The sequence below is a fragment of the Bubalus bubalis genome, chromosome 6 (assembly GCF_019923935.1).
Source record: "Bubalus bubalis isolate 160015118507 breed Murrah chromosome 6, NDDB_SH_1, whole genome shotgun sequence".
Lineage (NCBI taxonomy): Eukaryota > Metazoa > Chordata > Mammalia > Artiodactyla > Bovidae > Bubalus > Bubalus bubalis.
The window spans coordinates 74847398-74861182 of NC_059162.1; the positions used below are offsets into that span (position 1 = coordinate 74847398).

General features: G+C 36.7%; 1 protein-coding gene across 6 annotated transcripts in view; it reads right to left on the bottom strand.

Moving 5' to 3' along the window:
• Nucleotides 1-13785, bottom strand: part of LRRC7 (leucine rich repeat containing 7) — a 609335-nt gene that overhangs the window by 101424 nt on the left and 494126 nt on the right. For 4 of the 6 annotated variants that reach the window (XM_025288475.3, XM_006077621.4, XM_045166132.1 and 1 more), the window contains exons 19-22: nucleotides 8224-8335; nucleotides 7833-8013; nucleotides 4479-6159; nucleotides 501-641 (exon numbers count right to left, since the gene is read on the bottom strand). In XM_025288475.3, the coding sequence (XP_025144260.3) occupies nucleotides 501-641; nucleotides 4479-6159; nucleotides 7833-8013; nucleotides 8224-8335 (2115 nt within the window). The remainder of the gene's footprint in view (nucleotides 1-500; nucleotides 642-4478; nucleotides 6160-7832; nucleotides 8014-8223; nucleotides 8336-13785) is intronic. The other 2 variants (XR_006551859.2, XR_006551858.2) reach the window with 1 other exon arrangement.

The window sequence follows — 13785 nt, forward strand, 5'->3', positions numbered from 1 at the left end:
GAAGCTTTTAGAAGTGCTGATGACTTAATTGTCATTCTAACGTAGGGCTCTAGGACTGTTCCAACTAAAATCCAATCATAATTTTTCTTTCTGTTCTCAGAATGCATCAGTAAGAGAGTATAGGACTGTCTCCAAAAAGTAAAAAAAAAAAGTCAACATGTGTATATATACATATACACACACACACGAAAGAAAGAAAAGCAAAGAATAAAAGAAAAAGAAAATGAATAATAAGAAAAATGAATCTTAAAGCAACACAAGAAGCCATGTACCTGCTCAATCCAAAAAGCAAAGCTGTTGAGTAGGAACCTGATAATCAGTCTAGCTATCAATATTCATTGAGCAGCTAAGAGCATGGGCTCTATAGTATTTGCCCTTATGCTTTTTGGACTCCTGAGAGTCTGTAAGCAGGATTGTACATACAGCCTAAACACATTACGTGAACAAACAACATTAACTGGCTTTGGTATGCTGACACATGTAGGGCAGTCCATACTTACTTTCTGAAGAGGTAGTTCTTGTAGATCAAATTTAGACTTAGTCTGCAAGTTTAAAGTCATGCTTCTGCCTGCATGCATTGCTGAAATACCTCCATAGGGCAGCATGCCAAGGTTAACTGTGTTGTGTTTGTAAGCAGCATTCTGAGTAGAGGAAATAATCATGTGACAGGATGTGAACACATGCTCAACAAACTGATTATTACATGAACATGTTTAAATTTATAACATTTAACTTTATGCAGGCAAACGGTAACTTTCTTTTTTAAACATGCACTTGATCAGACAGAAGCATACAGTAAACAGTGTTAGTTATGAACATAATGAGTACCATCCAAAACTACAGAAAACACAAAAAGCAAAGATAACATTCTGTTTTACATTTGTTGCTATCTCATAGGCATAGAACCTATCTTTTATATATCATGATTGTAGTGACTCTGGACAAATGTTTATCAGTAGTGAGCTATTAATTCAAAAATTTCAAACAGTGAGATCTTAAATTTTGTCAGCTGCAAATCTCATGGTCTCTTTCACATTGTGAGATTAGCATACACAAAAGACAAATACTAGCTTCTAATTCTGCCTTAAAACTAATGCCCTGCAAAGTTAAAGTGAAAATCAGTCGTTTTTTTTTCTGTCTTATAGGCATAATTATGGCAACTCAGAAAAAGAGTTGATCAAAAAGTCATTCAATCTGACCAGTGGATGACTGAATTTATTAATTTAGTTAAACTACTCATTTTGAATGTGAATCCAAATATTCTCTTTTGTTGTTTCTTAAAAATTATATTTTAAACTGATGAAATTTCATAATGAAACTAAAGGAACTATGCTTTGAATTATTAATGCTATTTATATGATATACCTAACATTTACAGAATATTCTAGTGATATCTGCACTGTGGCTACCCTTCAGTAAGTACATCTGAAGTTATTCCAAGTGGTTCAGTTTTTTTCTACAGAACTTCATTTAAAAATTAAGTCATTTTGCATATCTTGTCATCAGATGGTTTTCATCAGTATAATCTCTACTTTCTACCTATCATGAAAATACAATAACTGACAGCATTTGGCCCTTTTAATTAATTTTAAAAAAATCTATAGAAGTTAGTACACTTTTTAAAACCAAATATTATTGAACATTAGCAGGAGACAATTATTATTCTGACAGTTATTCTTGCATTATTTGCAAAGAAATGATTTTTAGGATCAGAATTTTGTCAACTGAAAGATGATTACACTCCTGATGGTGAGCTGTCAACCAATCATATTTGTTATGGATCCCTGATTATTTCATTCAGAGACTTTTTTTCATTGTCACCATGCCAAAGTTGAGAAGGACATTGAACCTTTCAAGCTAGCACTTGAAGGATTCCTTAAGGTTTAAAATGACTTCAGTCTAGTGCTTTCTCAGCAGCTATGGAAGGGTAGCAGTCTTAGACATATGGGTTCGTGTTTTACTATCTCTCAGTTAAGTGGGGTTCTGTAGTGGAAGCATGAGCCTTGAAATCAAACCAAAGGAGAAAACAAGCACCTTTAATCTCTGGCAGTACTCAGAGCTGCCTCTCCAAGGTCAACACCAAGCAAGGTCTTTAAGCAACATTATGTAGAGCTGCTAAGCTTATCCAATGTCCAAGATTCTAGGCGGTTCTCTTTTATAAGGAATGGACAAAGATCTCGTAGTTTCCAGTGTAACTGTTTGAGTCCCAGAGTTCAAATCACTCAACTAAATTTTACTGGGAAGGAAGCAAGCTGTGCCTGGTGCAATCTCACTTTGGGCAGAATGTTAAATACCACAATACAGAACTATTTTTACAAAATAAGTCTGTGCTCCAGTATCCTGAATTTATGTTGTATGTAAGTTTTAAGTAAGATACAACCTGAATAACTTGGCAACTTGATTGAGAGAGGGAAGAAGTTACTCAGAGAAAGGAGTAAGAGCTTTCAGGATTTGATGGATTGAAGCAGTATTCTAAGGTAATTTACTTTCTTTGACTTAAATGAGAAGCTATTGAACATACACTGAATTGCTCTGAAAAATGAAAGACAAACTGAGGAAATTATAAACAGACAGGGGATATGTGAAGACTAATTAAAAAGGAAGGCATTGTCACAACAAGGGAAAATACATACAAATTTACTTTTAGTTATCTGCATCTGGGATGGGCGGGGTCTCTAGAATTCTGCTGATCTAAATCCCCCTTCTTCAGTCCTATTTTCCTCCCTCCGAATTCCTGCTCCAACTAGGGGAGACGCCTACTTTTCAGCAGCTCTGATCAAGGGAAATGAAACATTTATCTGGGAAACTAGTAAATAAATGATAGTACCAAATGCTTAAAATTTTGTCTTTTTTTTTCATTGTTTTCATTCACTCCTTTGTTGCCTCAATTTACTAGTCATTGTATATATGCTCCAAAAAGCTTCTGATAACCTTTCTCGGCTAGTTCATCTTACCCTGTTATGTATGGTCGTGTCTACACAAGGCCAGAGTTCCCAAACTGTACTCTTTTATTTGGCCCCAAATATTTTCGCCCTCCAAGTTATCTGTCTATATGGAGGGTAAAACTTGAAGTAAGGCATGGTGACAACCGACCAGGTGTCTCCCACTGACACCCAGTCATGAGGCTTTGACGAGGCTCCCTTCAATGGGACTGAGCACACCTATTTGAAACAGACATTCTGATGAAATATTTTGCAAGGCAGAACCACTTTCCACATTGAGAAACTAACACCCACACCCACATTTATTAGTTCACTCTTTTCCTATTAATAATTGTTTTTTTGTCATGTAGACACGACCTACAAACAATATAACTATTTTAAAAGAGTACACCTGAAAATATAAAATTCACCATTAAGAAAATATATAATAAATGCAAAGACCTATGCTTTTAATAGTTTTAACTAAAACTACTGAGTGAAACATTCTAATGGTATATTATTACCCAGATCCCCAATTATACTGAGCATTGAAACCTAGAAAATCAGAACAAAAGCCCTATTTTCACAAACTAGAGTTTTAAGATTCTAAGGTCAATGCAGAGTACACAGAGCCCTCTACACCAAAGCTACAAAGTACACTCAGTGGTGATGGTCAATTGATCATAGTTCTAGAAAATGAAATACCAGATTTCTCATAGAGAGATATAAACAGCAACAAGAATATAATTCAGGCCTTATAGAATTTTTTTTTACTCTCTTCAATTACTATGCATTCTATGATTTATTGTGATTCAATTTTAACTGAATTGGGATTATTTTCCTCTTTTTTGCTGCAATATACACACACTAATTTGTATGTTTATAGTCTTCATAAAGACATCATCTATTTTTGTTGTCTGTAGTATGATTAGAATTTAAACATTTCTTTCTATACGAAAACCAACATTCTAAATGGCAGGACTTTCATTAAACAAAGTAATGTGTGGGAGGGCATTCAATCTCTGCTTATTTTATTTTTCTGTTTCTTGCTGGGAAGATTATTGCTCATTAGAAGTAACAACTTTAGGAGTCCCATAGCAGTAACTATATGCGGATTTTATAAACAAATTAGGTCTGACTTCAGTATATGTGAGTCTGTGCAGAAAGGTGCAGAATACTCACTTTTTATAGATTCAATAAAAATAATTTTCTCTAGGTCACTAGAGAACAGTTTCATGTCCTAGGAGAGGCATTTTGCCTTCATGGCTAGAAAGCAATTGAAGCACCATCCCATATAATAGAGTTGAATTCTTTCTCACTAACCACTTTTAGGATAGTTTTGATAAATAATTGACCTACAAGTTATGAACTCTCAAAGAGCATTAAATAGTATCCACGAAAAACTATTATGATCAATTTCCCCACATATAAAGATAAATAAAATGCTCATCATCTATTCATTCATGTAGTTCATGCTTCACTACATGTGCTCAGAAATGCCAATAAAGTAAAACTAAAGGCAGGAGGGATATTCTTACAGAGAAATGCCAAACATACCCTGTCTAACCTTCTAGCTTCTATATGTCTAAGCAGCTGTTGTCTCCAGTCTGCAGGCATTTTACCACAGCTCTCCTCTCCCTTGACAGGAGTGGGCCTCGTCTTTATATCACTGTTATCTGATGGCTTGTCACCATAGTTACCCAAGTTATAGTCAGATGGTATTTTTTCCAAAAGAGCTGCCATAGTAGGCCTAGCTGAAACTGGCCTGGTTTGGGAGGCACCGTAACTCTCTGTACTGTAGCTTCTTGCAGACAATGGCCTCCTTTGGGTAAGGTTTTTAACTGGAAAACTTCCCGCCTGAGCTTTCACTTCTTGATATGAAGGGTGTTCATCTTCATACCTGCCATTCCTTTTCAGGAACTGGGACTCAGTCACTGAAACGCTGCTTTGGCGATCCAGACCACCCCTATACGGAGGTCGGCCATACCTATCACTCGGAGTTAGCTCATGAGGTTCACTGACCCTTCTAAACATGGCCATTTCTGTAGAGCTCGCCAGGGAGTCAGCTCTTCTCAAGAAGCCTGCCCTGGCGCCTTGACTTGCAAACTGGGCGTTGACCACAGCATCTTCATTAACAGATGGCTGAGAAAATGAAAACATTTGCTCCACTGGTGGGTATCCTCGGTAAGCTCGAGGACTAACCAAATCCTTGGCGATGTTTTTCCCGGGTTGTTGCACGTACTCAGAATTGTGTTGAAAAGGGGGCGGTATCCTCTTTTCCGCTTTAACTTCCACCGCTCCTTGGGGATTGAAGCTTTGGTCAAACTGATAGACTTTTTTGGTCATGGATGCTTTCTGTTGTTGAGGCCCTTTACTGCTTCCATAGGTGAGCATCTCATCATCCAGCATTGGGACTGACTGGCTTCGAGACATACTGGACATACCATGCTCTGGTCCCAACATTTTGTCAGGGCGTTCGTGACTTCCTAAGTGATCACTCCCAGTAGCATAGTTTTCTAATGGTATATTATAAACCTTGTATGTACCAATGTCAATCTCATCAATACTCTGTGACTTTTTGAATTTATTGGACTTGATATCTTTCATTAGTGGGGAAAGCCTCTCTGTGCTTTTGCTAATTGAAATAACACCTTTAGAAGAGTCTGGGCGGCAGTGGATTTGAGAAAAGACATTACTGAGACTCCTGTTGGGATTAGAATCGTGATACTCCCATGGTACTCCTGGAGAAAAAGGACTAGGTATTTCAGTAGATTCTTTTATATGTTCTTTCCTTTCAGGCAATGGGCTGGTGGTAGGGGTTGTCTCTAATTTGGAAGGGAAAGCAGTCCTGTCTTCAAAAGGACTAGGGGTTCTGGTCCAATTCTGCCAAGGATTAGAAGGAGGCACTTCTGTTTCTGGTGTGTGTCTGTGTGTAGACTGCTCAAGTTCCAGGGGAACACCAACAATCCTATCCTGCCTAATCAAAGGCCTGCGTCCATGAGAAGATGTGCTTCTAGCTTTCGAACTCAGGAGGGGATTATTGTTGGCATTCTCGCCTGTGGTTTCCTCGGCAACGAACCCCGTGTTATCATAATGGGAGCCATCGGTCCAGTTGTCTGTGAATGCGTCACTTATTGGCAGCCGGTCAGGACGCTGTGGTAGGTTCCCTGGGGGAACAGCCTCCCGCTGGCTGAGTAATGGCTTTGCATCAAGAGGCTGTGGGAAAGATTGTGCAATCCTGTGAACACAATGGGAAGAAGAAACATGAAAATGAGGAAGAACGAGTCTTTGCCAGAAAGAGAACAAGCAGGCAAGAATACCAGCATCCTTTGTTCAACTGATCATTCAGCCACACTTCACTTGTGATTAAGAATAGCATTATTATTTCATGTCCAAAAAATTCACCCCTTTACCCTGATCTAACTTTTATTTCTTCTCAGTTACCACCTTCCAGTACATATAGTTTACTTACCTATTATATTTATTGCACATTGCCTTGTGTCCTCTGCAGGATGTAAACTCATGAGGGCAGAGGTTTTTTTTCCTCTTCGAGCCTAACATAGTGCTTGGCACATAGTAGGTACTTTAAGTACATATTTGTCAGATGAAGGAATGAATGAATAAACGAGTGAATGAAGAAATACAGAGAGTTTCAGTAATGGTCCTGAAACCTGTCTGATAATTAGAACTACCTGATTCTTGGCCTCCATCTCTGGAATTTCTGATTCAGTACACTTCCAAACTATTGGTTGAGGGTACCTTTCTTATCAATTTCTGGTATATTGAATAAATTCAAATTGTCTTCAAATAATATATTTGAGGGGCAGGTACTGGAAGACATTAAATCCTTTGTATAGTGAATGCATTCAATCTTTTTCTAGAAGGTAAATTAAATTATGAGTTTTGGCCATTGGTATGTTTATTCCAGTGACCACAGTATCTTTAGATGATGCCCATTTTTCTAAGTTTATTTTAAACCATTTGCATACTAATCATATCAAATTACATATCTTTTATTACAGCCTTTTAAGTGCTTTCACTAACTAAAAAAAAAAAAAAAAAAAAAAGAAGTACATTTATAAGGCATTTTCCCTAAGTACCTAAATCAGTCTCAACTTGTATGACAAATAATAAATTTATAAACAGAGTTAAATTTTTATCATGGGCATCAATGAGTAGAAATAGTTATTCATTAATTACCAAAGAATATATTCCAAATGGTATTGATATTATCAGTTAAATCTGAGTGGAAGTCATTGATTATCTATGTCATATGACAATTTTTATTTTCTATTTGTAGTGTGAAATATAGCAACAAGCTATAAAACAAAGGAATCAGAACTGGGAAAATGCTACATCTCTGAGTCACTTTATTGCCCTCTATGGCTTTTGATCTTAAAATATCTGTAAAAATGAAAGTAATATAGAGTAGAAGGCATTTTGGAAAGATTTAATACTTTTACTTACATTCTAACTGTCCCGTGTGGTGATAAAATGATGATGATGAAGAGGCTGATGAAAAATGTATTGAGTATTCACTTTGTACTTGGCACTTGGTGCTTTCCATGCATTTTACTCTAGTTTTTAACACCATTTTGGATGGTGAACGCCCAAATGTGTCACAATTATGTAATGATGCAAACACAACTTTTGATTAATTATTTTTGGTTCTATCCTCTTAATCTGCTAATCTCTTACCATCTCTCCCATGAACAATGGTTTTGCTTCAATCACAAAATGGATTCATCCACTCTTGGAAATCCCAGCGGGACTACATTTGCTTACCTGCCCCTTAGGTCTTCTTTGCCACTCATGTGCTGAACACAATTCCCAAATTAGGAAGATTCCATTTTTTAAAAAGTTGCTGAAAATAAGCATTTGGGGACAGAAAAGAGGGAATTCTAAACACACCTGTTACCCCACAAAGAATTATGTACTGCATCTTTAGCTGTTGTCTGCAAGGACCCCACTTTAACCCGGGTGTTAGAGGATCCTGAGGAAGCCTGGGAAGGTGAGTAGTCTGAGTAAGTGCCTGAGGAAACACTGTTATTCAGACAGTGAGTTTTGTCAACTTCAGACTCATCAGTTGATTCTGAAATGTAAAGGGAAAAATATTATAATGCTATGAACATTGACAAGTATAAACAGAACAGCAAGTATGAAAAATAGCATACCAACGAATGTTAGAAATACATATTTATAAAATATTTCTATAGACTATGGTGTATCATAATTTACAACTGGTGATTCATCATGCACATGCATTTGTGGCATATTTTCCACATCAGGTTCACGATGTTACCTTTTTTGTCCTTCCCTAGCAGAACAAGTTTGGGTGGGTACAGAGGGGTCTCAGCTAATGAAGGGTGAAGTTCCCCAATCCTCATTTCATTAGCTGGATGAACAAAAGAATCCTGAGAGATATAATAATACAGGACAAGGAAAGTAAACATTTAAATACTGGTTAACCAAGAAGGCAATATCTTTATTTGGCTCAGATATAATGGGACTCTAGAATCTAGTTCACTGTGGCACGCTAGGAGAAGTGAATCATATGTACCTCTGAGGTAAGCACTACCATGTTTTGTTTTTCTAATTTAAATGAGTCCATTTATCCCTCAAACATTTTTTGAAAGCTATTTACATGTCTCACACTGTGCGAAGAACTGCAGAGTTTCCAAAGAAAGACAAAATGTCACCCATGCCCTGTGGGGATTTACAGTCTAGTTACAGAGTTAGATATAACTCATAAAACAGGATTGAATTATGATAAGCAATATATAAGTAATATAATACATAATATATAAGATAGAAGCATGTAAGAGTTCTAAGGGGTAAACTCTTTTAGAGTTCTAAGCTAAAAGTATACACTGACAAACTAGATTTTTTTTGGATTATTAACAAAGTTAATGCACAATTGGGCCTATTTTAACCACCAATCTCTCTCTCAATGCCTACTGTTTTCCAAGTGATCATCTCAGTTTCTTTGGTTATGTCATGCCTTCTTCCTAAGATTTCTGGTTTTCTCATGATCAATCTAGCCTGCTAAATCTTTACTCTAAATCCACTCACTGAGTGTAATGAACAACACTGGTATAAGAATATAACTTTATGACAAATAATCATTAAAAAAAACAATGGATTTTATACTTCTGTAGCAAATTTGGAAAACTCAGCGGTGGCCACAGGATTGGAAAAGGTCAGTTTTCATTCCAATCCAAAAGAAAGGCAATGCCAAAGAATGTTCAAACTACCACACACTTGCATTCATCTCACATGCTAGCAAAGAAAAGCTCAAAATTCCCCAAGCCAGGATTCAACAATAAATGAACCATGAACTTCCAGATGTTCAAGCTGGATTTAGAAAAGGCAGAGGAACCAGAGATCAAATTGGCAACATCCATTGGATCATTCAAAAAGCAAGAGAGTTCCAGAAAAACATCTACTTCTGCTTTATTGACTATGCCTAGAGCCTTTGACTGTGTGGATCACAAAAAACTGTGGAAAATTCTGAAAGAGATGGGAATACCAGACCACCTGACCTGCCTCTTGAGAAATCTATGCAGGTCAGGAAGCAACAGTTAGAACTGGACATGGAACAACAGACTGGTTCCAAATAGGGAAAGGAGTGTGTCAGGGCTGCATATTTGTCACCCTGCTTATTCAACTTATATGCAGAGTACAGCATGAGAAATGCTGGGCTGGATGAAGCACAAGCTGGAATCAAGATTGCTGGGAGAAATATCAATAATCTCAGATATGAAGATGACACCACCCTTATGGCAGAAAGTGAAGAAGAACTAAAGAGCCTCTTGATGAAAGGGAAAGATGAGACTGAAAAACTTGGCTTAAAACTCAACATTCAAAAAACTAAGATCATGGCATCCAGTCCCATCAGTTCATGGCAAATAGATAGGAAAAAAATGGGAACAGTGAGAGATTTTATTTTTTGGGGCTCCAAAATCACTGCAGATGCTGACTGCAGCCATGAAATTAAAAGACAGTTACTCCTTGGAAGAAAAGCTATGACCAACCTAGATAGCATATTAAAAAGCAGAGACATTACTTTGCTGACAAAGGTCTGTCTAGTCAAATGTATGGTTTTTCCTGTAGTCATGTATGGATGTGAGAGCTGGACTATAAAGAAAGCTGAGAGCCAAAGAATGGATGCTTTTCAACTGTGGTGTTGGAGAAGACTCTTGACAGTCCCTTGGACTGCAAGGAGATCCAACCAGTCCATCCTAAAGGAGATCAGTCCTGAAGACTCATTGGAAAGACTGATGTTGAAGCTGAAACTCCAATACTTTGGCCACCTGATGTGAAGTGCTGACTCACTGGAAAAGATCCTGATGCTGGGAAAGATTGAAGGCAGGAGGAGAAGGGGATGACAGAGGATGAGATGGCTGGATGGCATCACTGACTTGATGGACATGAGTTTGAGTAAATTCTGGGAGTTGCTGATGGATGAGAAAGCCTGTCCATGGGGTTGCAAAGAGTCAGAAATGACTGAGCAATGGAAATGAACTGAATTCAATTTATTATTTCAATTAACTAGGTAGCAGGAGAACATTAAGAAATGCAAAAATACTAAATTTTCATTTTTCTAGGTATAAAAGTGGCTTGTTTATTCTCATGAGTAAGTAGTGATATAAATTTATGCACAATAGCTCTCTTTATGTTTACTACCCTAGGTAGCTCTCAATTTCAAAATTTGATTGTATGCTTCTTTGATTAATAGTCTTTGTGAATTGGGTATTTGTTGCTTGCTGTGATCAAAAAATCAAGTGCCACCCAAAAATCAATGTGAAACAGAATTTAGAATTGTGGTATCCAATATAATTCCAAGGTTTCAGACAGTAGGTGGTGTCTAAAAGGTGCACACATTTCATTGGTAAGTAGTTTTGGTTATTTAAAAGTGAAATAAAACTATTATTTTTTCTTTCAGTTTATGTGTGTTTTCAGTCACTAAGTCATGTCTGACTCTTTGCGACCCCATGGACTACATACAACATGCCAGGCTTGCCTGTCCTTCACTATCTCTCAGAGTTTGCTCAAACTCACGTCCATTGAGTTGGTTTTGTGTACTGTTTCTCAAATAACCACTAAATGGGGCATACATATTTACTAAGTTGTTCAGACCTAACAATAATAAATAGAACTGTTAGGTTTTCTTGGCTATAACAGTTTACTAACTACTGATACTTTTGAGCCTTTGAAATTTAAAGTCTCTTAGGCTTTGATTTTTATATATAAATAAAATCTGGCTCCTTAAAAACTGTTCCTAAGTCACCCAGTTTATGGTATTCTGTTTAGCAGTCCTAACAGACTAAGATTTTAGGGGGAAAACAAATGCAATCTTCACAAGGCATGTATAAAGGGAAATCAAGGCAGAGGAGAACCTTCATGTCTCTCTGACCTCTTTGTTCTTATGGCTTTCTTGGCCATAGTCTCAGTCTAGATTTAGGTTGAAACTATTGACATAGGGTTGCAAATAGAAAGTGATCAATAATTATATTGATATATCTTTCCTTCTTCTTTCTCTGTTGCTTTTACCTTGTTTTTTCTTTCTGTTTTCTGATTCTGCCTACCTCTACTTGCTTTTTTCGTGGTTTTCCATGGATAAATATATCACGTAGTGTGTGATACCCTTTTCCACATTCTTGGCGGCTGCTGCTACTGCTAAGTCGCTTCAGTTGTGTCCGACTCTGTGCGACCCCATAGATGGCAGCCCACCAGGCTCCCCCGTCCCTGGGATTCTCAGAATGATCTAAATAATGATGATTCAAAAATTGCATACACAGGCAAAATTTAAAATAAAAATGCGTAATATACACTGACCAGCTAGACATTTGGTTATTTGTATTTATTATATCTGAAAGTAGAATAGATAGAGGGTGTGGGTGCTTAGTTGCTCACTTGTGTCTGGACTATAACCCAAGCAGGCTCCCCTGTCCATAGAATTCTCCAAGCAAGAGTACTGGAGTATGGCCCCTTAACTTGGGTGTGGTAATTTGAAAAGGGAGGATGATACAGAAAGCAACATCCTCTCATTCTAGGATGTCTAAAAATTGAGTAAAGATCTAGAATCTTGATTTCAGGAAAAATGTTGATATCAATGAAATTTCAAGAGAGAAAGTCTTGTAGAATAAGAAGACTAAGAAAGAGTGGGGCAAATCACAGAAATAAATATGAAGCTGAAAGCTGAGCTTCAGTCTTATTTAGCTTGTCTACTATAGCTAATTAGGAAGTTCAGATAGCCAATACCAAGTCACTGTAGTGTTTTTTGAGGAGGGCAGGATTAGACTTGTGTTTTGTAAAGATCATAAGCAAGGCAATGAGGGAGCTTGGGACAAAGTAAGCCAAGAAATTGACAGTTTTTACAGAAATGTAGGACAGAGTTCAAGACCTGAGGAGTATTAGGAGAATCACTCATGAAAATGTATAGGCATTGGTGATTGTTTGGAAGGGGCATAGAGAAGGGAGAAAGAAGGAAAAAGAAATCAAAATGCCTCTCAACTGTCTAGCTTGAGCGAACTGGCAGATAATGGTACCAGCTGAGGTCAAGACATACAGAGGAGAAGTAAGTCTGAAGTGAAAACATTACATTTTTTTTTTTGGATTTGTTAAGTTTGAAGTCCTTGTGGGACAATTTTAAGATTTTTTCTCTACTATCAGGTTATCATTAAATTCATGAATCAAAGCTACCTTTTCCTTGCCTCACCTCTCCCATCCAGGCATAAAGCAATTTTAGGATCTATGTATTTTGGTGTAGTTATTCAGCTTATGGATTATCATTACCTTACAGTTATGTGACGACAGGAGAGCTAAATATAAAGTGTATGTGTACTTTTGTGTACCCACTGTTAATTTTCCTCCTTTTTATATTATTGCAGTATCTTAGAGATAAAAGTCTGCTGCTTCGTTATAAAATATCTGTAATATTTTAGAAATGAAAAAGTACATTAATATGGCTCTTATAGACAAAATAAAAAGTGGTGAAAATGAATATTTACTAAGTATTCTTTCCTAGATATCCAGCTATATATATTCCTCTTTTCTGGGGCAGGTTTGTATTGAGACTTCAACTGGCAGATGTGCACACCATGCTTATTTTTGCTTATGCATTTTTTTTTTTCTCTTTGCCTAGAATGCCTTCCTCTGTTTTTGACTTTAAAAGAGTCACCCACTCTTGAACATGGAATTCAACCTTAAACACATCATGTAACTTTTAAAGTGACTGGCAATGATGGTGTATGTCTCCAGTTTCTTAGAGTACAATATACTCTTCATCCCACAGCCAATCATGATATCACACTTGATATAATTCTAGTTGCTTCATCTGTCTTAAATTTACCTGGTTAGTCTCTAAATTATTTGGGGACTATTAATACATTTTATATTTCTTTTCTTTCTCTCACAGTGTTTAGCACAGTGCTAAATGTACAGTTGGTGTTCAATCAGTGCAACAAACTGATGCTTTGAAATGCAGATTTGTAAAAGAGTTTTGTCAACCTAGATATTTAAGCAGCAGGTATAGGAATTTCTAGATATACTCATATCAGTTATGTTTCTAATGAAGATAAAAAGATGATAATAAAATTAATTGAAGAGTAGATGAGATAGTACAGAGGTGGCATAAATGTAGTTGAATTCTTTTCAGACCACACAAATTGATAAGGATGAATATCTAATTCATTCTGAAATATAGGAATTAAGCTTCATATTAGATTCCATAAAGCTAAAATTTCCAAGTTATTGCCCCCTTTTTTGCTGCTTATAGTAGTGTTTTCTATAAAGGGTAAAACCCAAACACAAAAATATTTTTAAAAATTGGCCCTAAACCTGATCAAGAATTTTACTAAGA